This window comes from Lepidochelys olivacea (genome assembly GCF_965140295.1).
Source record: "Lepidochelys olivacea isolate rLepOli2 genome assembly, chromosome: 8".
Classification (NCBI taxonomy): Eukaryota; Metazoa; Chordata; order Testudines; family Cheloniidae; genus Lepidochelys; species Lepidochelys olivacea.
In genome coordinates, this window is record NC_140418.1 from 79,198,303 (window position 1) to 79,224,575 (window position 26,273).

At 41.5% G+C, this 26,273-nt stretch overlaps 1 protein-coding gene across 1 annotated transcript in view; it reads left to right on the forward strand.

Annotated features, from left to right (window-relative positions):
* Positions 1-25,239, forward strand: part of MCOLN2 (mucolipin TRP cation channel 2) — a 45,539-nt gene extending 20,300 nt beyond the window's left edge. The window contains exons 4-14 of the mRNA XM_084635664.1: positions 4,397-4,550; positions 6,038-6,131; positions 6,220-6,316; positions 6,766-6,865; positions 11,198-11,313; positions 12,348-12,497; positions 15,686-15,787; positions 15,904-16,026; positions 19,570-19,776; positions 21,402-21,520; positions 23,553-25,239. Of these exons, the coding sequence (XP_084491790.1) occupies positions 4,397-4,550; positions 6,038-6,131; positions 6,220-6,316; positions 6,766-6,865; positions 11,198-11,313; positions 12,348-12,497; positions 15,686-15,787; positions 15,904-16,026; positions 19,570-19,776; positions 21,402-21,520; positions 23,553-23,589 (1,299 nt within the window). The 3' untranslated portion in view covers positions 23,590-25,239. The remainder of the gene's footprint in view (positions 1-4,396; positions 4,551-6,037; positions 6,132-6,219; positions 6,317-6,765; positions 6,866-11,197; positions 11,314-12,347; positions 12,498-15,685; positions 15,788-15,903; positions 16,027-19,569; positions 19,777-21,401; positions 21,521-23,552) is intronic.
* The last annotated feature ends 1,034 nt before the right edge of the window (positions 25,240-26,273 follow it).

Genomic DNA, 26,273 nt, shown 5'->3' on the forward strand with positions numbered 1-26,273 from the left:
TCATCCCCCAGGAAACCTCGAAAGTCTAGGTGGGAAAAGAGGGCAGATAAAAGGCTAGGGCCCAGGATTCTAGCAGAGAGCCAGAAAGCCTCCCTTGTTGGTAAGCGAACCCGTTCAGGAGGCCAGGAGACAATTCAGGCCAGCGAGGACTCGGAGGCAGTTCCTAGCCAAGTAGGGGCAACCCAAGGGGCGGAGAAGAAATAGGTCCCATGGAGTTAGGTCAAATTGGTACCGCACATGAGAATTTCGGGTAGGACCAAGCCAATGACCCACTATATGTGAATGTGAGGGAGGAGGTAGTGGAAGTAAATGGCATACCCGTGGAAGGAAAGACCAAAGGCCCAAGGCCTTATTATGTGATCAAACGTGATCTGTTCTACCGAATAGTGCAAAGTCGAGGGGAAGAAGTAGAGCAGCTCTTAATCCCACGAAAACACACAGGGCAGTACTAGAGTTAGCTCACAGTCATTTATTTGGGGGACATCTAGGAGTAGACAAGACACCTGATAGTCCTAAGAAGATTTTATTGGCCAGGAATACACGCAGACGTCCAACGCTATTGTACCTCCTGCCCAGAATGCCAGTTGCATAGCCCCCAACCTCACTTGCGGGCCCCATTAGTACCTTTGCCTATTATTGAAGTCCCTTTCGAAAGGATAGCCATGGACCTAGTGGGCCCACTGGAAAGATCAGCATGGGGCCACCGAAACGTATTAGTCATCCTTGACTATGCCACACAGTGTCCAGAAGCCATTCCTTTAAGAAACCCCACATCAAAAGCAATTGCAAAAGAACTACTTCAGGTTTTTGCCAGAGTGGGCATCCCTAAGGAGATCCTGACTGACCAAGGAACCCCTTTCATGTCGAAATTAATGAAGGACTTATATACCCTGCTCCGCATCCATGCCATACAGACCTCAGTCTACCATCCATGAACAGGTGGACTGGTAGAGCGGTTTAACCGCACACTTAAAGGTATGATCCGGAAGGTGGTAGCACAGGACAGAAAAGACTGAGATACCCTTCTACCGTACCTAATGTTTGCAATACGGGAAGTGTCCCAGGCGTCCACCGGTTTCTCTCCCTTTGAGCTACTATACGGACGCCACCCATGTGGAATATTAGATATCGCCAAGGAGGACTGGGAAGAACAACCCAACGCAGGAAAGAATGTCCTTGAACACGTGACACAGATGAGAGAGCGAATAGCTCAAGTAAACCCTATAGTAAGAGAACATTTGGAAAAAGCACAAGAGACCCAGCGGACATATTGTAACCGCTGAGTGAAAGTACGGAAATTTCAGCCGGGACAACGGGTGATGGCGCTAGTGCCGACAGCGGAAAGCAAACTCCTGGCCAGCTGCCATGGACCACATGAGATAGTGGAAACCATTGGGGAAGTGGACCATAAGGTCAGACAACCAGACCGCCAAAGACCAGAGCAGATCTACCACGTAAACTTACTGAAGCCCTGCCATGACCGAGAGACGTGCCTGGTCATTCGGAGAGCTCCACCTCAGACGGACGACCCACAGGAGCAGGTGAGGATGTCCCCCGAGTTAGCCCCAGAACAACGAACAGAGGTCATTGATATGATCCAATGGAACCAAGATGTGTTTTGTACACAGCCGGGCCGTACGACACTGGTCCAACATCATATCGTCACCAGGCCCGGAATAAGGGTGACGATAAGACCGTACTGGATAACGGAAGCTAAAAGAGAGGAAATTAGGACAGAAGTGAAGATGATGATGTTGGAACTTGGGGTTATTGAAGAATCCCACAACCAGTGGTCCAGCCCTATTGTCCTATTACCCAAGGCCTGACGGCACCCTGAGGTTTTGCAACGACTTCCGGAAGTCAAGTTGCAGTGGGGAAGGTTTAGATTGGATATTAGGAAAAACTTTTTCACTAAGAGGGTGGTGAAACACTGGAATGCGTTACCTAGGGAGGTGGTAGAATCTCCTTCCTTAGAGGTTTTTAAGGTCAGGCTTGACAAAGCCCTGGCTGGGATGATTTAACTGGGAATTGGTCCTGCTTTGAGCAGGGGGTTGGACTAGATGACCTTCTGGGGTCCCTTCCAACCCTGATATTCTATGATTCTATGAAGTTGAATGAAGTATCCCAATTTGATGCCTATCCGATACCATGTGTCGACAAGCTAGTTGATCAGTTAGGCAAGACCCGATACCTAACCACTCTGGACCTGACTAAAGGATATTGGAAAATTCCCCTGGCCAAGAACGCCAAGGAGAAGACTGCTCTCTCCCCACCTGATGGCCTGTTCCAATACACTGTCCTCCCTTTCGGACTCCATGGGGCCCCTGCAACATTCCAACGACTTATGGATAAATTGCTGCAACCCCATGCCAGGTATGCCGCCACCTATTTAGACGATATAGTCATCCATAGCCCTGACTGGGAAACGCACCTAGGGAAAGTAGAAACAGTACTAGACGCCCTGCGGAAGGCCGGCCTCACTGCCAACCCTCTCAAGTGCGTGATAGGACTAGCTGAGGCCAGATACCTTGGGTATGTAGTAGGGAGAGGCTTGGTAAAACTCCAATGGAACAAAGTGGAGGCAATACAAGATTGGCCTCCGCCAGACCGTAAAAAGCAGGTCAGAGCATTTCTTGGGTTAGTCGGGTACTATCGGAGATTCATCCTTCTTTTCGCCACAAGAGCAGGACCATTGACAGACCTGATAAAGGGTCGGGGCCCCAAGATAGTAAAATGATCTGAAGCAGCAGAAGGAGCATTCACGGATTTAAGGACAGCCCTTTGCTGCCATCCAGTGCTCATAGCCCCAGATTTCAAGAAAGAATTTGTCCTACAAACAGATGCCTCGGAAGTAGAGCTAGGAGCCCTCCTTTCGCAGATGGTAGGGGAGGAGGAACACCCGATCCTGTACCTCAGCCGGAAGCTTTTCCCCAGGGAACAAAAGTACGTCGTTGTTGAAAAGGAATGTCTGGCGATAAAATGGGCCATGGAAACTCTCTGCTACTACCTACTGGGGCGGTGATTTACCCTGGTGACAGACCACACCCTGCTCCAGTGGATGCACAGAAACAAGGAGAAGAATACAAGAGCGACTAGATGGTTCCTATTTCTGCAACCCTTTCATTTCCGAGTACGGCGTAGGGCTGGAAGCCAACATAGCAATGCAGATGGCTTGTCATGAAAGCATTGCCTTTCGTCCCAGGTAGCCCAACCCCATGGTGTTGAGCAGGGCGGGAGGATACAGCATGGTTAGAAGGCAGCAGGAGAGTGATATATAGGAGAGAGATGTAAGTCCCAGGATGAGGAGAAGCCTTATTCCCTGTAGAGGGAAGAAAGGTTTTTATAAATTAATTAAAAGCACTTGAAGCCAATTAGAGCACCTGAAGCTAGTCACCTGATTAAAAACCCCCTGCTTCAATCAGCCAGGGGAAGGAGTTGGAGCAGAGAGCAGTTTGAAGGCGTTGGAGCAGAGGAGAGTTTGGAGAAGTTCCATGGCTGGCTAGAAGAGCAAGATCCTAGGTAAAGAGACACCCGGCTTGTGCAGAGAGAGAGGGCAGGAAGCCCCACAAGCTGAAGAGCAGGAGAGGGAAGTAGCCCAGGGGAAGGAAGCACTAGTTCAAGTTGTTTACCGCTATCCCTAGGGCCCCTGGGTTGGGACCTGGAGCAGAGGGTGGGCCCGGGTCCCTCCCTCTCCACTACCCTTCTCTGGGTTACTAGTGGGACAGTAGATACCCTAGTTCAGGGGCAGGAAACTGTGCCCTGAACATCCCCCCGCCCCCCTAACCGAGAAGAGGAAGCGCGGGACCCATCATATTCATACCAGCAATTTGCCACACCCTGGGTAAGCTTTATACGGAGTAAAACGGATTTATTTGGGGTTTAGATCCCATTGGGAACTGAGTATCTGGATACTGGAGACAGGAGCACTTCTTAAGCCTTTTTCAGTTAAGTCTGCAGCTTTTGGGGGACGTTGTTCAGACCTGGATCTGTGTTGCAGCGGACTGGTGTGTCTGGCTCAACAAGGCAGAGTTCTGAAGGCCCAAGCTGGCAGGGAAAACGGGCTCCGAGGTAGTCTCAGCACATCAGGTGGCCGGCCCAAGGGGGGCCTCTGTGACTGAACCTGTCACAATGTCCTTGTAGAGTATAATTATATTCACCTGCCTTGTTGAGGCTTGACTAATTTTGAGATCCTGGAATCAAACTTGTTATGGAAATACAAAGTGCGTATGAAAAGCTGGTACTGTGGACCATTAAATTTGTTAATGGGGAGGGGGAAGCAAATTTGAATGAATGTGGGCAAAGAAAACATAGTTATGGGCATCAGTAATTTTTTGTGAATAGGCTGATGTGAGGATAATTAAGTTAACTGAAAAAGTGTGTTTTATTTTTAAATTAGTACCGCCAATTAAAGACGATATCCCTGGGCACACTTGGTTACGAACAAGATGAAGACGATGTGTCAGGCTTACAGATCTGTAAACAACAGTACAAGAAAGGCACAATGCTTCCTTCCAATGATTCGCTGAACATAGACATTGCCATTGAAACAGGTACAGTACAGCTGTAAATTTAAAAAAAAAAAGTTTCCACGTATTGTAATGGCAAATCATCAAGAGTAAGTTAGTATTTTATTTGTGTGGCAATCATGCTTTAACCTAGGAAAAATTAACTCACTTCTCTCCTATTTTATTTTTTTAATATCCACTTAGAAATTACTACTTCGCAGCATAAGCATTGTAGGTCCCCATAGTAAGACTTTTTCTCTGAAGACTTTTCAGCTGTTGACCTTCTGTATGAAAGAAGCTGCTGATCAGAGGCCAGATATTGAGTGGTGTTGAATGCTGTCAACCACCATTCAGTTCAATGGGAGCTTTTAGCACCTTTCAGTATTGGGGCCTGCTCCTTCTCATGGCCCCATTAACTTGAGTGGGGCTCTACACAGATACAGGGAGTTGCCCACAATGAGCAGCTGTTATACCAATAAAATAAAAACCAGCAGGATCTTATTAAAGGGAAAAAGGCAAAATACCACATTTATTGTGAATACAGAAAGAATCCTAGTAAGCAGTTAGTTATAGTTATAACATTCCATCCAATCTCATATTTATTCACACATTCATTCATACAAACAAACACACACACACAAGTTCTGCAAGGTTGTTATCATAGTTACCAGCCTTAGAGTTGCTCATGCCAAGCCACTGGCCAGGTGGCCTGGACATGAGGAGGGAGCAGGGCCTTGTCAGATGCTCATCTGATGCTCCTGGAAGTTGGTTTGCAGAATCAGACCCCAAAGTTCTCACTTTTTAGAGTCTATTTTTATATGAATTTCTTCCTATGCCAGTCTATGGGAATTGCTTCATCATACTGTTGCTGAATCAATCAGCAGATAGCACATTCCTGACGGCTCCAAGATGTTATCTTGTTCTTTGGTTCTCCCATTCTTGAGGCTGTTGGGTGGATTCCAGTCTGCCCTCCGGGGGGGGGAGGGGAGGGTCCTCTGGTTATTTCCACTTGACGCCTTCTTCAGCCAATGGACACTGGATTCTTAGGCTGGCACCTCCCTGATCATTCAGTTATTATCCACACCAAGCATCCATCCACATACATCCTCTATCTCTATTTTAATCACAATTGTTAATACAACAAAAGGGCGGGGAGTCTCTGGGTGCTGTTTCTGTTGTTAGAGTATTGCTTTGAGTCTCTCTCTCTGTGAATTGCTTTGAGAACAGACTCTGTCTTAGAATGTACTAACACAATTAGCAGCTTGCAAGTTTCACACATAGAGGGATAGAAACAGTACCAAAAACCAAGAGACCTCTTAATTAGTAATACCCTGGAATTTAAACTCTGGGGAATCAAACTCATTTGTGATTTTAATACAGAACTTCTTTAATATGATCCAACACAGCTTGCGAGATCAGGACCTACATCTGTGTCCACTAGTATCCAGTTACCTCCGTTTTCTCCCTTACTTCATTTGTAAAATAGTCATTTTGAACGAAACTTGTAAAAATCTTTTCCCCCCCCCCCACAGACTGTATTCACCTAGAGCCACAGATGCTAGCCACTACGAGATCTGGTGATTTGAAGATGATAAATTCATCATTTTTCAACTTCGAATTTTATAGGTAAAGTGAGTTTTGAAGACCCATCCAATTACATGAAAATAATGGAATCTGTTGTATATAATTTACTGCCTTTATTTTTACTGTTCAGGCTTATACAGGTTGAAATCTCCTTTCAACTTAAAGGCATTGATCTACAAACAATTCATGCCAGAGAATTGCCTGACTGCTACGCCTTTCAGAATACTGTAAGTGCATTTCACCTGTATACACATGGAAACAAGTGTTCTAGAATCCAGCATATTTCTTATTGGTGTCCTGACTGCAAAATAGAAGAAATTCAGTGTGCACTCTCCATTGACACCCGTGCAAAATGATGTGATTGCTTGTGTGTCAATGAGACAGACCTCTTTTAACAAGCAACTATTTATTTTCCTCAAACATGGTTCTCCCCTTCAAATTTTTTAAATGTTTTGTTCTTCATAAGAAGTAAAATCATTGATTGCTTTTGCACTTGTATATTGTTTCAGATATATTTTTCCAGCTATATTAATCTGATAGTTTTATTTATAGATTATCTAGATTAAGTAGTACCAATGGGTATCAATCTAGACTTTGACTCTGCATTTTTTTGACACTGTTAATTTTGCTAGTTTTGCTTTCATCAAATTATAAATCTTTACACTTGTGTTTGCAGATTACTTTCAACAACAGAGCCCACAGTGGTAAAGTAAAAATTTATTTTGATAGTGATGCTGATATTCAAGAATGCAAAGACTGGCATATATCTGGATCTAGTAAGTATGGTGCATATGTGCTCTGCATGGTGAAAATCTGGTGTTTCCAGTAAATCTATATCCTTCTGTTCCACTTCTGAATATATATATGGTGACTACAGACAAATATACAAATGTGAACTGTGGCTATATTCAGAAATAAATGGCTAAAGTGTCAACATTTTTAGAAATGTTACTGAAATGCCTGGACACTAGGGCAGCATTGACCAGTGGATAATATAAGCTACAGATGGAAATGATGCATAGGAGTACTCCTTGCATCACACAGTCTAGTATGTTATCTGATGTGCTTTTTAAATGGTTCAAGCTTGGAGCCTACATCCCTGCCCTGACAGAAACATTAGCATTAGGAAATATTTTTTTTTTATATTCTTCCAAATTTTGACTTCCTCCTAGTTATGCTTCCATGTACCACATTGGTATTTGCACCTTTCAAATGCATGTGAACACTTTGTACTATTTATCCCTCACTGTTTGTATCCGCAAAAAGAAAAGGAGGACTTGTGGCACCTTGGAGACTAACAAATTTATTTGAGCATAAGTGAGCTGTAGCTCACGGAAGCTTATGCTCAAATAAATTTGTTAGTCTCCAAGGTGCCACAAGTCCTCCTTTTCTTTTTGCGGATACAAACTAACATGGCTGCTACTCTGAAACCTGTTTTGTATTTAGTAGATGTAACCCATTGTGCTGGGAGTTGAGATCTGGCTTCTATTGCTGGCTCTGCCTTTGTCTCACCAAATCTCATATTTTCTGACTCTGTATTACCACTTTTTCTGACCCTGCTAGCGTTTGCACCATGTCCCAATTCGCTCTCCTGTTTCTACTTGTGATATTGGTGTTTGCTTTTTATGCCCTCTCCCATGTCAGTTACAAAATGTTAGACCCACTTTTATTTAACACCAGTATAATGAAAAGAAGCAGCCCAATAACCACAGACCAGATCCTCCCATCTAGCTGACCTTTATGTCATATTTTTTGGACCCTGTATCCTGAGGGTGATCTGAACAAGTCCACAGCTCTAGGAAATAGAGCCCCTTGCTTATGACCCCAAGGCACTGTTCCTTCATATGGGTATCATGAGTGTAGGAACACCGAGGCCACCCCCTTGCACTCTGAGGAGGTTAGTCTGACAGTGCACTTAAAATCCTTAAGGGACAGGTTTATGCTATTTTAGAGCTGGATTGCACCATCAGAGTGAGCCTGAGTAACTGTTTCAGAACAGGAGTAAAGAATCATAGGACTAGAAGGGACCTTAAGAGATCATCTCGTCCAGTCCCCTGCACTCAAGGCAGGACTAAGTATTATCTAGACCAACCCTGACAAGTGTTTGTCTAAACTGCACTTAAAAATCTCCAGTGATGGAGATTCCACAACCTCTCCAGGCAATTTATTCCAGTGCTTAACCACCCTGACAGTTACGAAGTTTTTCCTAATGTACAGCTTAAACCACCCTTGCTGCAATTTAAGCCCACTGCTTGTTCTCCTTAACCTCTGACGACAGGACAATTTTTCTCCCTTCGCCTTGTAGCGCGACCTTTTGCGTACTTGAAAACTGTTATCATGTTCCCTCTGAGTCTTCTCTTCTCCAGACTGAACACATCCAGTTTTTTTCAATCTTCCATCATAGATCATGTTTTCTAGGCTTTTAATAATTGTTGTTGCTCTTCTCTGGACTTTTTTCCAATTTGGCCAAAATAATTTCAGAAAAGATATGAACTTTAATCCTATCCTCCAAAGCACTTGCAATCCTTCCCAGCCTGGTATTGTCTGCAAACTTTATAAGTGTACTCTTTTTGTGCCATTGTTTAAATCGTTGATGAAGATATACAAAAGAACTAGTCTCAGAACTGATCCCTGCAGGACCCCACGTGATATGCTCTTCTAACTTAACTGTGAACCACTGATAACTACTCTCTGGGAATGGTTTTCCAACCAGTTATGCACCTTTATAGTAGCTCCATCTAGATTGTATTTCCCTAGGTTGTTTATGAGAGGGTCATGCGAGACAGCATCAAAAGCCTTACTAAAGTCCAGCTATACCACATTTACCACTTCCCTCCTATGCACAGGGCTTGTTACCCTGTCAAAGAAAGCTATTAGATTTGTTTGACACTATTTGTTCTTGACGAATCCACCATGCTGAGTGTTACTTATCAGAACTGTTTAGAAATACTGTCTTTACTTGAAATTTAAATAAGTATGTTTTTCTGTCTTAGATATTTCTAAGACCTACGTCGATGGACTTGGGATATTGTATAAGATTTTTATTCCATCAGTTATTTTTGTTATTTCACCACTTCAGACGAGTGGTTGAGGCATGCAGGTTAACAATTATGAATCTACACTGTATGTCCTGCTGTGTCCACATGATGCAATAAGTAATTGGCCCTGCTTGCTGGTATAGTGATCTTGAGACACATGCAGATGCATTGCATAAAAGGGGTTATGCCATGGTCTGTACCTTCTCTGACAATAACAGACATGTTGGTGAGTGCTTACTCATTTTAGCCAGCATGTCATGTCACAGGGTTCAGGAAGTCTTGTACATAGCAACATACATATTTTCAAAGTCAGTAAATATTAGTGTGTCTTTAGATCCCAAGATCTTGACAATCTGTGTTTATGTTTCATATTTTTCTGAAGCTCATCAACTTCCTATCTGGAGGGATGAAAAGAGTTTAGAGGAGGAAGGCACAGATGTTTGCTAATATCTAGTGGATACTGAGACTTGCAACTTGTGTGCTTTTATTATTAATTACTAAGCAAATCATTGCTTCTGATGAAGAAACAGATAAGCTTAACTCCTTTCTATAAAAGTATCAAGATGACATAAATATCCCTTGCTATAACCTACCTAGTGATGGATTTAACAAGACTCTGCCTGCAAGGGAAATTTTAATGTTTTAAAATACGTTTTGACCCTTCTGTTGCTCTGAATGAGCTTAATACATTAAATTGAAATTCTAGCCTGGTCTTTTAACCAATAATAAATACCCAAACTCAAACACCTATGACACCTTTTCTTCCTGTACATCAAAATAATTCCTTTTTAACTAGTTGAAGCTTGTTATGTTTTTAAAGACTTTATCAGAAGCAGTGAGTGTTCCCTGCTTGTTCTTTTGATGATCCTTACAAATAAAGAATGGCATCCTCTTTATATTTCTATCATTAAGCCTTTGTCTGATCACTTTCTAAAGTGACAATAGTACTGAAGGTTCCACTTCAGAGCAGATTCAGTATGACAGAATAAGATAAACCTATTTCTTAACCATTATGAATGTGGCCATCACAGTTACAATATAGGCTGTGGTATAGTTGATGAAACTTTGTGGGGCCTTACATGAGATCCTGGTTAAGGAACAATGTGTTGTGTTCTCCTCCTAGCCAAATCTTCGCTATATTTGTGTACTGTTATATTGGAGCCAAAATAACTTGGTGTGTGTGATCACTTCTTACAATGGTGTCTCAGTTGGCCACTTTTTGTACTCTGTCTGCATATTAAGTAGTTGATCAGAGAACACGGAGTTAAAATACTCCTGCATTATAAATGGTTGACTTGTTTTGCTCTGAACTAATTTTTTATTTATTTATTTTTACAAAAGCTGTTTAAGACCCTGGATCTACCAGAATACATAAATTTTTACAAAATCTATTTTTAATTCTATATGTGTGTATAGAAATTGAAAATCAATCCCTCCTTTGCTTACCTGTAAAGAACTAAGTTCAGAGAGCTGCTTATCCCCTTGGAAAAGATGTAGGTTGTCACTTACTCATAGTGCTGTGCATGGAATACTGTTCCCTTGCCACTAACTGCTACAGCAGCTCTCAGTTGCAACTGGTGAAATGGAGGCTTCTAATTACAGGTCTTCATTGATGAAAAGCCTTTTGGTAAACAGTGTCAATGGGCCAAATTCTGCCCTTGCTTTTGCAACTTCAGTGAAGTCAATAAGATAGCGAGATTACTCTTGGTGTGTGAGCAGAATTTGGCCTGTACATGAATTATTAATTTCAAATAGTTTTAAAAAGAAAAAATTCATTTCACTTTTGGGGCACAGTCCCGCAAACCCTCTGCATGTAATACCCCAGTGATTTGAATTGCAGATCTACATTCAGGAGGATTCTTGTGTACTCCATATGTATGTATTGTATTCTATATAGCTTATTTCCGTAGTGAGATGACAGTATACCAAGTGTTGCAAAATTTGTCATAATAAACTTTCAGGGAGCTTTTATTATATAGTTAGTTAGTTTTCAAATGCTTATGAAAAGAATTCTGTGCCAGAAGAAATATGTAAAGATCTAACTGTTTCCTGTTGTACTTTTTTTTATAGTAGTTCAGAAAAACACTCAATATATTTTGGTTTTTGATGGATTTGTCATCGTAAGTTGCTTTGCTTCCCTTATACTCTGCACACGATCCATTGTTCTTGCTCTGAAATTGCAAAAAGTAAGTACAACGTTGTCTGCCTTTTCTCTCTGCTTTTGTTTCCATTTGCTTTCCATAGTTTAGTTCCACTAAGTGGTGCTATGTTTTGGATTATCAAGTAGTGAATCTGTTCTAGGAAAATATCTCTCCAAGAGTGTATTGCATCTGTATTATAGCCAACGTGATATTTAGGAAGGAGCCTTGGTATGCTTGTACAGTACGCAATGAAGTCTCAGTCCTTGTTGGAGTATCTGCATGATACTGTAATACAAATATGTTCATTTCAGATCCATAGGTTGAAATTCTGGCCCCACTGAAGTCAATGTAGTTTTGCCATTGACTTCATTTGTGCTGGATTTCACCCCAAATCTTCAAGTCCTTGTTTGTTTGAAGTTGCGCAAACCATACACCCTCAAAATCCAAATATGGCTAACATTTTTCCCTATAAGGCTGAAAAAGCCAGATATTTAAATGTTCACTGGGTAAATTCCTGAACTCAAAGGGCCTCATGCTTTTTGTGTCATGTTGCCCCACTCTCCTCTGATGCACATGTGAGACACACTGATATGTTCCGTACCTCGGAATCTGTTCCTAAATGTGTTCACAGGGGAGGGGAGAAGAGAGCACAGGATACGTGATATCCAATTATCTTAATCCGCACACTGTCCTTTTTTATAACCATCAAAAAGGTAATGGGACATTGTCAGACTTTGAGGGATTGAGAGAGCAGTGCTGTCCCATCAGTAGGGGACAGGAGAGAGTCTGTGGATTGGCATGCAAGATGCAGAAAGTGAAGTTGGTAATAACGAATAATAATGATAGCAGTCACCCTTTACAGAGCTGTATATGAATGTCCCATAATTATTTTCTGTTGCTATTGCTAATGCTACCCACACATTATTTCTACAGTATTTGCTAGGGCATATTCTTCCAACAGACCCAACTTAAGTACTCTACTTGAGCTGTACTTAAGAACTGCATCACCTGTATGAGATTCCTTTTATTTTCTGGAGAAAAGTAGGTTCTGTAACCAAATCTCTAAATGTTTACTACAGAGATTTGTGAATTTCTTCCTGGAAAAGTACAAACGTCATGTCTGTCATGCTGATCGTCTGGAGTTTATAAATGGATGGTATGTCCTGGTGATTATCAGTGATGTGATGACAATCATTGGATCTATAATGAAAATGGAAATAAAAGCCAAGGTGAGAGTTAACACATCTTAATATTTTCATCACTGTATTTAAGCATGGTTTTAATTAAACTAATGCAAGGAAAACCAAAGTTGTGACCAATTAACTGTTTTGCCACAGTGATTTGGTTTGGTTTCTCTTCTTTTGGTAGTATATTCCCCTCTGCCAGTACCTGTTTTTTTTTTTTTTGTTGTCTGTTATCATTGGAATATGAGTTTTCTCTTGGTCAGTGGCACCAGCTCAGTTTAGTCAAACTCCCGAAGGTCTTCTGCCCTTTCACTCTTGGAACTCCCATTTTCCTCTTGAGTACCAAACCACTCTTTTTATGGCCAAAATTGTGTTGCTCATAGCAGCATCCTTTGAGTCAAATGCCACTGGCAGGAAGACACCTACTGTATGTTATGGTCAGGGCCCTACGAAATTCACGGTCCATTTTGGTCTTTTTCGTGGTCATAGGATTTTAAAAATAGTCAATTTCACAGTGTTAGATGTTTACATATGAAATTTCACACTGTTGTAACCATGCGGGTCCTAAAAGGGAGCTGTGGGAGGTTGTGGGATTGCCACCCATACTTCTCCGCTGCCTTCAGAGCTGGCTTCCTAGCCAACAAGCACAGAGCTTCCTGAAGCTGGAGGAGGTTCCTGGAGGTGGTCTGGCCCCTGCAGGGGAAGAGGAAGTCCTCTCGCTCCCCAGCCCAGCCAGGGCTAGCAGCTGCAGCCCAGCACACAATAGAAGCCCCCTTCTCCTACAATAGCTAGATTTCACTGGGGAGATCAGATTTCATGGTCTGTGACCCATTTTTCATGGCCGTGAATTTGGTAGGGCGCTCATTATGTTGAGTGGCCATCATAGGCATAACCCCATACGCAAGTGCACAATACTGACACTGAGCACTTCTTTCAATAAGTTTTCTTCTGCAGTAGCTATTTCTTTAAAACAGTTTTTTTTTCAAATTAAAACAAAAACCCATAGTGTATTTCTTACATTTACATCCTCAGTGTTAAGAGGAAACAACATACATCTTTTATGATGAATACAATATAGGTCATACTCTTCTAAAAGGACATCCCTATATAATTTTAAGGAAAGCGAATTTACAAAACATATATGTATTGCATCTGTAAAACGACATTGAAAAATGCAGAAGCTATAATATTTATAAATGGGGTGTGTGTGTGTATGTATATGTGTATAATATATAGTGTGTGTGTGTGTGTATATATATAATATAATATAGCAAGCTAGGCTATATATAAGTACACAAAAAGAATCTGTCATTAAGTTATAGAGTCATGGCCAAACAAAACTTGCCATAAAACCTAGGATGGCAATGCAGAACACCGCTAAGTGCAAGATGCAGCAAATTAGGCCATGTAACGTTAAGTACCAAATGGGCATAACAGACCTTGCTACCAAAGCTGAAGGAGTGAGCTTTATGAATGCAGGAGTGGGGGGGAAACAGCAGTCACTTATGTTCTTTAAAAAGTGCTTAATCCAACCAAGATGCTATAGTAGCCGTAGAATACAGTCTAGTCAGTAATCTCGCCTTAGTTCCACATGTGTGTATCTGGAATTTGTTCACGTAGATAAGAGAGACACTTTAAAGCTGCAGTTCAGCAACAGCCTTCAGGGAGGGAGGAAGAGGAAGAAATGGAGAGACCTGGCTCTGCTCCAGGAGAGTCCTAAGGTGAGGCTTGAGGGAAACAGGAAGGGTAAACATGTGGGTAGAGGATATTCTCAAAAGGGTGGAACTGCTTTTTCAGGGAGAGGGATTGTTCAGCATCTCTCATTTGGGGTGAGAGAAATGTTGCTCTTTGAGCAGAGAGTGGGGCTCCAGTAGCATTCACCCAAAAGATCCCAGGATCTCTTGAGAAGAACTGACCCCAATCTGCCTCTCCATAAAATTCTTGGTACGGTAGAATCTGGAAGTTCATTCCATCTCATTTACTTGGCTTCCGTTCCTGAAACTGCTGCTGTAAATAGCACTTTTTTTTTTTTTTCCAGTCACCTCTACAGGTCTGGATCTTGGCCTGCATGTGGTAGGCACAGTACACACACCACGCACATAATGAAAAGGTGGTTCCTGCCCCAGAGGGCTTAACTAATGAATGCTGCCCATAATTCTTTCCTTTAAAAGCTGATGGTCACTCACTACCTAAATTGTATTCTGAAGAAGAAAATCAAGAAACATTCAACAAACAGGAGTCTCCTCTAAACTGTCCCCAAACAGCAGCTTGTGGGAATGGGAATATCTCTGCTGTAATCCACTTTCTTAATGGACTGTCAAATCTACAAGGAAAGCAGTGTCTGTCACCACGCTCTGATCAATCTGACTCGGTTACAATAAATATGGTTTTATGTTCTCAGCAGCTTTTTTCCCCACAGCTCAACCATGTTTTGACAAAATTTGTGTAATCACATGTACTGATATGTGTCTCTCAGGGCATTTTGGGAAAATGTGGGCCAGTGGATCATGCTTCCCAAACTCTCAAATGTCTTACTGCACAGGTAGCTGGGAGGAATAAGCATTGGCCAAATCAATTACACAGGCACAGTAAGGCAAATACAACAGAATAAGTTTTACAAACTTGCTACCGCCATGTGTTAGCCTCGGCCTGAAGAAAGAGCAATGAACTACTAGTTGTTGTGATTATAAACAGTATTAACCACGTGTGTGGGCAGAAAGCTCGTGAAAGTTGACCATGCCAGCAGCTGGTAACAAATGCTGTTTAAAGCTGTAGTGTAGACAGGGCCTTAGTCACAAAGTCTCCCTCTTATTAATTGTGAACTAGTGCTTAAGTAGTGAATGAAAATTAGTTTGCCATATGATTAAAAGTAGCAAACAATGAACTTCCTTGAGAACTTAATTTCAAAACTGCCTGTTATAACCAAAGTGAAATCCACACAGTGCTTGCAGGCTTCATGCAAATTTCTTTATATCATTGTGCACCTTTTTCCCATCTCCACAATACCACGGCTTCTCTGTATAAGTCACCTCTCCTGAGCAACCATATTGACTTGGTGTTATGTGGCTGTGTCCATTAGGCATTAGAATTCAACTGAAGCCACTGAAATTTTAAAATCTGACCTAAAAAATTTCCATGTATCATTCTTTACCTGCATAGTCATAAACTCTGATACCTATCAACAGGTGTTACTTCACTCACCTGCTTTTTTATTTTTATTTGGCATTCCTCAGAACCTCACAAGTTATGATGTTTGCAGCATCTTACTTGGAACATCGACTTTGTTTGTTTGGGTTGGAGTCATCCGATACTTAGGATATTTCCAGACATACAATGTAAGCCTAGAATCAAATATTCAATAGTTTCAGCTTATTTTTGTTCTGTTGTTTTTATTCTAATTTCTTTAATGTGTGTCTTGTCCTCTTTCTCCTTCTCCCCCAACCCTTTGCAGGTGCTCATTTTAACAATGCAAGCATCATTACCGAAAGTTCTAAGATTTTGTTGTTGTGCTGGGATGATATATCTTGGCTATACATTCTGTGGCTGGATTGTATTAGGGCCTTATCATGAAAAGGTATGTAAGCTCTTCTAAATGTGCATATATAATCATTCCATACTCGGAGTAAGTGCTATCATTTGGGGGAAGATACTCCTGCTGCTTAAGTGTAAAACATAACTCAGCCTTCGTTATGAAGCCATAACAGCTTTAAGTTTTATATGTTAAACTCTCACTGCCTTTCCAAACACTACACTGAGGATTTTCAGAAATTCCCCCACTGTTGTTCTAGTGCTGGTGTGGCTTCAGCACTACTGTCAATGGTGAGCGCTCTACCATAGCCTGCGTACTGATACTTTTGATCCCTGTGTTGCCTCAGCAGGGTTTTGTATTGCTCATAGCTTTTGCCAAACCTTCCCCTCTGGGTGAAACTTGGCAAAGTTGATCTTGACCCAAATGTAGGGTGAACTGGAAAGTTTTTAATCAAAATCACTTGTGGTTTTTTTCTTTTTCAATGGAGATGCAAAATATTACATCTTTTTTCCCTATATTCCAAACTAAATTTTTGTGCCTGCGTAATTCAAAAATGTGGGAAGCTAAAGGCTTTAGCATGTTTTTATAAAGCTCTTCGCACAGGAAAGAACAACAGTTCAAGTTTAGAGAAGAGAGACTGGTGTTATGAACATTTAGAATTTGCATATTTACTAATGCTCATTAGTAATAAGAAATGTCTATACTGGTTTTCATTCTTGACTGGAGTATGTGCAATATGATGAAATTAGTGCAACAACACAAACCTTTAACTTTGATTTCTCAAACATAAAAAAGTTACATTTATTTATCCTTTGCTCTTAATGCATTTTAATTGATGACCGAATACTTCTTAAAAGCTTTTAGAATTTCCTGCAGAAATCCCATAATACCCTATACATCCCTCAGATTATATTCTGGGGACCTGTCACTTTTAGCTGACATGTTGTTGTAAATATCACTTTTACCCTAAATGGCAAGTAGCAAGCATCTAATGATTTGAGTAAGTGAAAGAATAGTCAATGAGATGTTTGACTGTGTTGTCAAAACTTTGTCTTGTATGATTTTCTTGTCATTAAATGTTAGGGCTCAGCTCATTTTGTTTGAGGCTCTAGCAACTTGCCCCAAATCTCACTAGATGGCAGTATTGTACTGTATAGAACAGCCTATTATAGGCACTTGCTTTATCGTGTGTTTTTGTGGCAACTGACTGACTGCATGTACCGCAGACTGAGCAGAATTGAAAGGAGGATGCTCCCATTCTGTTCTGAATGCTCCAAACTGCAGCCCAAAGTAGGAATGACTTGAGTCTCATACATACTAACTAACCAAGAGGGCCACTGCAAGCTTTGTGCTCAAAATCCCTTAATGCTGTCTAGTGGTTGTACTAGTTTCATGTTCCACCAACTTGACACTCCCAGAAGCAGTACTCCGTGCTTGTCAGTTACATTTTCTGTCTCCTGAAGTGTAGTGCAAAGGTAGGATATGCAGGCAAGCAACTTCATGTGAAGCAGTGAGTAGTAGATGATTATTTTTAAAATTAAAGGAGGATTGGTAAGTAGTAAAGAAGTAAGAGAAACGGGACAGTCCTCCCACAAGTCATATTGAATCAGCTACCGTCTACTACGTCAGCTACAGACCTTGCCACTTGGAATTGGGTGGGGAAAAGTACTCTACAGATTCCCTCTGAATTTTTTCATGAAGAGTTTCAAAATCCCAAGGGTTACCCTTCTATTTCTACCCAGCCTCTCTCAGGCCTCATGTACTAGAGAATCTCTGTTCAGCAGAGAAGAGCTGGATTCTGCCCTTTCCATGTGACAACTACAAGGAGTGACCATGAGCAAGGTGAAGCCTTCTTAGCTGTTTCTTTTGCGAGATGGTTTGTTGAGCAGCCCTGCCAGCTCAGAAGCAAGAGAGCTGAACATGGATCTCTAGATGGCAGTGTATTGGACCACTCGTATTCTAAAATCACCCTTTCCTATTATCCCTTACAGCAAATTTGTCTTACTCCTTCCCCACACTTCATAGAATACATAATCCTAGAAATGTAGGACTGGAAGAGACCTCAAGAGGTCATCTAGTCCTCCTGCTGCCCCCACTGCGCTAAGGCAGGACCAGATATACATAGATCGTTCCTGGCGCATGTTTGTCTAACCTGTTCTTAAAAACCTCCAGTGATGGGGATTCCACAACCTCCCTAGATAACTTGTTCAAGTGCTTAACTATCCTTCATAGTTAGAAAGATTTTCCTAATATCCAACCTAAATATCCCCTGCTGCATATTAACCAGATTATTTCTTGTCTTACCTTCAGTGGACCTGGGGAACAATTGCTCACTGTATAACAATGTTTTACATATTGAAGACCGTTACGTCCCCTTTAGCCGCCTTTTCTCTATACTAAACATGCCCAATTTTCTTCAACCATTCCTCATAGGTCATATGGGAATTGCCCATATATAGCATTTGATCTTCTCTGAAGACATGTTTTGACATGGCATCAGCCAGCTACTCTGAATGCCTGACATAAATGCTGTTTACTTTGGGTTTCTGGACTACCCAGCATTCTTTTTGGACCCAGAAAATGTGAAACTATGGGCGGTTTTGATAGTAGGTAGAGTTGGATAAGGCAAAGTGAAAAGGCAAAATTGGAGATGGCCTAGTGGAGCTTGATATAAGGCCTGAACCTGCTCGCACTGTCTTTAGCTATTGCTGTGAAGGGCCGTTAGCACCCTAACCCACTGAATAAAATCTTTACCATTTGCCATAACTCTCTTTCTTGCTGCTATACTGGGATTTAGAAAACCTTTTATCAATAAAACCTAAATTTGGGTTCAAATGTACCTGATCATTTGCAAGATAATCCCCAACCCCTTCACCAAATAATGGAATGAGATAATAATAGCTGGAGGATATTCTTTCAAATATCGGTATTTTTGTTAAAGAGAAGTATGGTCTCTAATTTCGCCACAGAAAGGCTAGAGGAACTGTAGTGGCTCCACTTATGTCCTATTTCTCCCAAGTGCAGAAAAAACGAAACTGATCTTTACCAATGTGCTGCTGGAAGGGGATTTTAAAATATTTTATTGAAAGAATAAGAAGAGTCTGGGGATCAGAAGACCTGGATTCTGTTCCCAGCTCTGTCACATACTCACTGTGTGACCTAGGTCACTTAATCTCTCTCTGCCTTAATTTTCTCATCTCTAAATTGGGCATACTTTCCCGCATGCATAGTGTAATTTGAGATCCTTTAATGAAAGCATTAAACATTAGTGGTGGTTGTTTGTTAGATGCTTTTACCCCTTGGCACCTTTCCTACAACTGATGCCAATGCAAAACACTCAGGTACAGATGGAAAAGGAATTCTCTGCCTCCCAAGCCAAATGATCATGCCAGTCTTATATGTACGAAATACACAAAAGAGAGAGATTGTGGTTGTGGGAGGTTTTTTGGGGAGGTGGGGGCAGGAGAGTAGTGGCTGTGGGTAAAAAATTTGTGGGAAAACTGTTAATGAAAATGTCTGTCTTTATTTCCCTTAACCTGACTGTATGTGGTGGTCGGGTTCTAATGTTAATCTTTCAATATTGTCTAGTTTGAAGATCTGAACACAGTTGCTGAATGTCTGTTTTCTTTGGTCAATGGTGATGACATGTTTGCAACATTTGCTCAAATCCAGCAGAAGAGCACCTTGGTGTGGCTGTTCAGTCGATTATATCTGTATTCCTTCATTAGCCTATTTATATACATGATCCTCAGCCTTTTTATTGCACTCATTACAGACTCTTATGACACCATAAAGGTAAATCATTTTGTCTTTTGTGATATTTTTCTTCTAATCAATTATTTAGCATTTCATGTTAGTTTAAACCATAAAGCTGGACAAATGGAAGCTCTCTTCAGATGTTGACTGATTATGATGTATGGTAAAGATATTCAAAGCTTTTAGCTTAAGATCTGGTAAAAAATAGAAGAGAATTTCCCTTAAGTGATTTCCATCCAGGCATTAGTTTGGAAAACTCCCCCTTCCCCCCCAAATTCCCACAATCTATTCTACTGGCTGTATTACATTTGGGTCAGAATAGTGACTTGAGTGGGACGCAGGGAGGTATATTAAGCTTAAAATCATTGAATGCAGTTGCTTACAGCTAGAGAATTCTTTCATGGAGTGCAAGAGTGTTCCTGCAGTATCAAAAAGTCTCGTTGAGGCCAGGAGAGAGTGATGTTTGAAAGATGTCTGTTAACACTGCTGGGGGAGAAGGAGGCAAGGGGGTAACCAGTTCAGTTAAAATTGTTTAGCAGTACAGATTTGAATACCTCTGCTCCCTGTGCTTCACAGAAATTACTGGCTCGATAATTAGTAGAGTGCATGGTATGAAAGAGACCCACTGAGTCTAGTACTAATGAACTGCGATCTGGAACCACTCTATCCAGTTCCGGTGAAAGATGGAGTGGAATTAAAAACATCCCCTTCTCTAGATTTCTTCCCTGCATTCTTGCCTTCCATCAGTATTTTCTTTACATTTGTAGTCACTTGTATTTCTATATACTTAAGTCCTGGGGGTTAGAGTGACCAGTGAGAAGGCTGCATTCAGTAACTGGCCTTTGGCTGTTTGTCTCTTTGTTTTAGTTCTCATGGGAATACATGTGCAGCATAGTGGTAAATTGTTAGTGGCAGTATTTGGACCACAACTATCCAGCTGACCAAGGACTCTGTTTTGCAAGTTTCTCGGTATAGGATTGCAGTAATTTTGTTGATATTCAAAGTGAGATCACTTCTGTTTTCTCTCTCTCCCCTTGCCTAATCATCTCAGGTGGATCCAATGGTTTAAAGGAGAAGCTGCTCAGTATTCCAAGGCCAGAAGGGACCATTGTGATCATCTAGTCTGACGTCCTGTATAACACAGGCCATAGAATTTTCCCAAAACTTCCCAGAGAAGAATAGGTTGATTTATCTGTTTTATATAGCAGTTTCTCTGAATGAAAATGTTGACTAAACTTCTAAGTGGCTGCTGTTTATCTCTGCTTCAAATCTGTTGGTCTTTAGAGCTTGGGATTTTTAATTTATGGAGAACTCACTCATTTATGGTGACTATGTAGGAGAAAAAAGTCAACATAAAAACAGTTAAATAGAACCACGCAGGAATGAACTGGATGGTTATGCAAGTAACCTGCGAAAAGAAATAACTGAACAGTGTCTTTTCTTTTTTCAATGTAAGTTTCCTTTAGCTCATTCTTCTGTTCCCACGACCACACTCTCCTTGCCTCACTTTGTTTGCTGCAGTAGTGACGGTTGATTCAACTATTAATCTAGATGTTAAAGCTGATAAAAGTGTGGGAGAGCAGTGTGGAATGGAGGCAGGTTTCGAGCAATGACAAAAGGAATGGTTTTTTCATGCACTGGAAATAAGGTGTCCTGTTTTTCAGAAATACCAGCAAAACGGCTTTCCAGTAACAGATCTTCATGAATTCCTTAAAGAATGCAGTAGCACAGACTATAGCAAAGAACCACAGGCTTCCATGCCTTTCATCTGCTGTTGTAGGAGGTCAGTATGGCAGTGTGATTCCATGAGCTATGTAATTCTCATAAGTACCCATGAGGTTAGCTGTCCGTTGGAAAGTATGGGTTTCACTATGGTAGGCACGCCCAGAAATCTAACTATAGCATGTTCAGACTCTTAAATATATTTATCCCTTTCTGTTGTATTTAGCATTAGAAAATAGCGAATTTGTTAAGGGGAGGGGGCAGGGAAAGATACCTTTTTGAGTTTGGCTGTAATCTTTATAAAGCCCTTGGAGACCTACGGATGAAAAACGCTATATAAGAGCTAAATAGCATCATTAATATTTCTAAAGGAGTGAGTTGTGCTGATCAGGTCAGGGAAGCACTGAAAACTGTTAGGAGCAAAGCTAGGCTCCAAGACCACCTTGACTTCCATGTGGGAGACCTGTTGGCAGGTAGCAGTAGAAAGGAGCAAGAGAGAACTTGTTCTTTCATTTTAAGTGACCCATCCCCCATCCCAAACCTTGAGATTTGTCTGATGAAACTATTTCCAGCTATCTCCCCTCTAGTTTTAATGGGAGCATTTCCCTGAGAACCTTGGTCACTTCCACTGAACTGCCTGGAAGTGCCCATCATTTATGAGCAGGGCCTGTGTTGGGACCATGTGGATGGGACTGGAAGGCATTTCATCCGGTTCAGACTCCTATAGGGGTTAAGGGGCCAGTAGCAGGCTGTCATGTTCTCTCTCGGTGGGGAAAAAGAGGAGTAGGGACCATTCATCCTATAGTATTGAGCTCACTCCCACCTCTTAATCCCTGTTAAAGTGGTAGGTAGATGGCTGTGGATTGCTGCCTGCTGGCATTGACAGCTGTAGCATTGGTGGCAATGGCATTGAGGTTTATACACAGCAGGGTTGGAGGCAGATGGAGCCTGAGGGCATGGTGTCATGTGAGGAGTGTAGCAGAACTGGGTGATCAACTGACCCAAACTAGTGTGGCCAATCTTGTGTTCCTAAATCTATAACAATGGATCTTGTACAGTAAGGTTCTTGTGAGCCACAGCTTTCTGCTTTTGCTGTGCCCCGGGCTGAGGCTGAAGTGTCTTTTAGTTGAGGAAAAACTGCTGGCTTGAGAGGGAGAGGGGAATAAAAGAACACCTAAATCTCCAGATAGTTGCTGTGGACACTTCAAAGGTGGGAGGTACGGTGAACTTAAGTGCAGCTTCAAACCTACTCTCGCAGGCTGCAAGCAAGCTTCTAGATCCTTTTCTCCTTAACGAACTGTTCGCTGAAAGAAGGAAACGAGTTCAGCTTCCTCAGCAGGAGACCTGCAGCTGGGTTGAAACCTGGCACTTCTTTTGTGCTCAGAGACTTGGGTTCCTTGGCGTCCCAGCATTTCCAGTGCACTGGTTTGCTGTTGGTTAGTAGAAACTAGTTGGAGCTGGGCGCTGGGGCGCTGAAGTAGGAAATTACAAATTGCAACAGGGTACGAGGGGGATTATCTCCTGCCCTGGAGGTAGGGAGCAAGGCATGTTGCTGCATTTACCAGGATGGGCAGACTTACAGTACTGCTGCCCAGTGAAGGGCATATTTTCTTAAACTATACGCCTCCACACGTCTTTAGCTGAGCATGTCAGTCAGGGGAGCCCTAAATGGTACAACAAGTTCGGACTGGTGGATCTGTTGTCTCAGTTGTGCAGCTTAGTCACTTTTAGCACTTTCTGTTTCCCTGAACATCCATCTGGCTGATGAATGAACAAATAAGGTGCTGTGACTTCAGGCTAATCAGAGGTTGCTAGTGACCACAGTAAATTACTGGGACCAAATTGATTTCATGGGTACTTAGCATATTCGGTTTTCTTGCAAAAGGCCAATCCATAAAAAACCTGTTTCCTTTTTCTGAGAGTGTCATAAAGGCAAGGAGTATAGGTAGATCCTCCTTAATCATCAAAGAGAGAGAGGGGAAATTCAGCATGGTTAACTTTAAATATACCAAGGATTTTATGTTGTCCTTATTAAGTACAGAATTTAAAAATACCAACTTCTTTTTTTTTTTTTTTCTGCCCCCTTTTTACAGACGAGGAAGTGATGACAACTTGATACTTATTAACTGACAACCTCCTGCTGAAATTCACTGCTCAAGAATGTTCAGAAGGAACAAACAGCTGTGGAAAAACAGCCCCCCAGATTTCAAGAAGATCTGTCATTTGGGGCTATTTCCTTGTAAACATTATGATCCTATTTACTTCAATAGTTTGGGAAGGCGAGCAGGGCAAAAAGCTGCTAATGGTTGGTGTCAGCTGGGTGACCACATTGGAAATTCAAAAGCTACCTTTCTTTGGACTAGAATGATGAACTGATGACCATTCCCACTCTGTGTTCTACTGTCTGAGGCCTGAACCTGAGAGACACTGTCTGTGGGAGCTGTCGTTTGCTCAGCACCTTCTTCAGATCAGGCCCCAAACTAATCTTCTGATTCTTAAATATTTATATTAAGGAACATATTTAAAAAGGATTAAACACACTTGTTTTTAAGTAGAATGTTGAATATTGCAGTTATTGGTAAGGGGTGTTTCAGGTCATTCATTTAAAGTGATGTATTGGAAATGGAGATTGTAATTCCTATTTGACATAAAACATGATTCAGTTGCTTGAAATAAATTTGTGTAATGCAGAGCTGTACAAAAATGCAAAATAATTGTCTTCATGTGCGTTAAATTGATTGATTTAATTGTTAAGCCATTTATATATCGCTAAACTTGCCTACCAGTTTGTTTGTACAAAACAAAAGCAATTTGTAGTTGCCCACTTCCTTTGTCTTCTGGCGGTGGGCTTACTCCATTATATAAAAAATCTTCAGTGTGTGTGATAGACACATAGTATATTCGTTTGGGTACTTCATCACATTACTTATTGGCAAATAAGTCACATATGATGTGAATGTAAGCTGTCAGCACAGATATCACACAAGGGATAACTTTTTAATGAAAACTCACCTAATTTCTGCCTAGTTTACCCTTCAAGTTTGACATGGTAGTTCCATACTGAATAAATCCCTTTTAAAAGTACATTACTTGGGGCACTGATTTACTGATGTTTCTATTCCAAGCACAGGTTGAGAGAAGGAGAATATATAGTGGCAAATTCAAAGACTGTTCATACAGGCCAAGATTTTCAAGTGGTTGGTGATTTTGTGTTGATATGAGTGCCCAACCTGAGACCCCTTAAAACAGCCTGATTTTCTGAGGGGGGGGTGCTCAGCACTTTCTGCAAATCAGGTTTCTTAAGGTGTTTCAAGTCTGGAACCCCAAAATTGAAGCATTCAGAATCACTACTCACTTTTGAAAATCTTGGTTGTAACCACGGTCATCAGATGAGATGGATTACTGCTTCAAGCGTCTTGATTAATCTGAGCAAGCATACAGTGCCTGATGGCAAAGGTGGTTAGTCACAAGTTAGGAAGACTGTGTGCTCTGGTGATCAGAGCAACAAACTGAGACTTGGGTTTTCTGCATTTCTATTCTTGGCTCTGCTATTGACCTTAGGTCCTCTTTCCCAGTGGGAAGGAAAGTGCTTATATCTGATGTAACGGGAGCATTGAGACCCCTAGAAGCATTTGTAAAACACTCTTTGAGAGCCTTGGATAAAAGATGCTATAAAAAATGAAATGTTTTATAGGCAATGGGCACTTTACTATGAAGCTGTCTCCCCCAGTTAGACATACCATCCTCTGCATTAAAAAGCTTTTTTACTAAAAAATCTCCATAAAGAAGTGCTAAAATCAGTATTCAGTGTATGGAACTTCTAGTTACTGTTAAAAATCTCAAACACAATGTTTATCCATATTTTGTTTGACTGTAACTCATGTCTTGGTGAGAGCCTTTAAATATGGTCTAGCGAGTTAAGAGGAAATTTTGGCTGTGATTTATTTACAAATAGTTGTCAGACGAAGGATGAAACTCTGCTGAGACTGTTAAGTGATGCATATATTAATTCTGGGGCTGGGCAGCCGAGACCCCACGTTTTCCAGCAGAAGCACCTTGATTAAACCATCCCTGAACATATGTGTTCCTTTGTACCAAGATGGTGGTCCTGCAAGATGTGTTGCCAAAAAATCAAACCAAACCTGTTTTCTTATTTCTTGAATTACTGGTAACTTGCACAGCACTTTATGAACATACCATGTGAGGCGGTACACGGTAAATTCTGTGCTCAGTTGTGTTGTGTAACTGGAGTGAACTCCCTTGATTTCTCTAGAGTTGCTCTGGATTTACTCCTGTAAACTGGATTTGAGCTACTGCCCCTCCTGGAAATAGCTTACAATCTAATGTTGGTAGAAAATGAATGACAGCCGTGATGGTCTGAACCCAGGTTCTAACTGATGGATGCTCCGATGGCAAACCCACTACTGGAGTTAAGAAAATAGATTGATTTATTAACTTTATTCCTCGCTCTGCAAAGCACCTTAGGGAAATGGTGAATATGGAATGTGCTACATAAAGCTAAGTACTGTTCCTCCTAAGCTGCAGGCTGGCACTCCCGAAAGAACTCTCTCAAGCTGTGGGAGCTAACCCTGTTGCTACAGCATTCGCAGCTGGGCCTTGCACTGAGCTACATAATCCATAAGTGCTGAGGATGCTGAGCATCCCTGGGCTCTTGGTTGTGGGGTGGAAGGAGAGAGAAAGGCAAGGAGGGTTTGAAAATGAGCATAAACAAAATCCTGAATGCTTTGCTGGTCTATCCCCTGTAGGCTCTTATACCATGCTCATCACCATAGAACAGAGAACGTCACTGCACC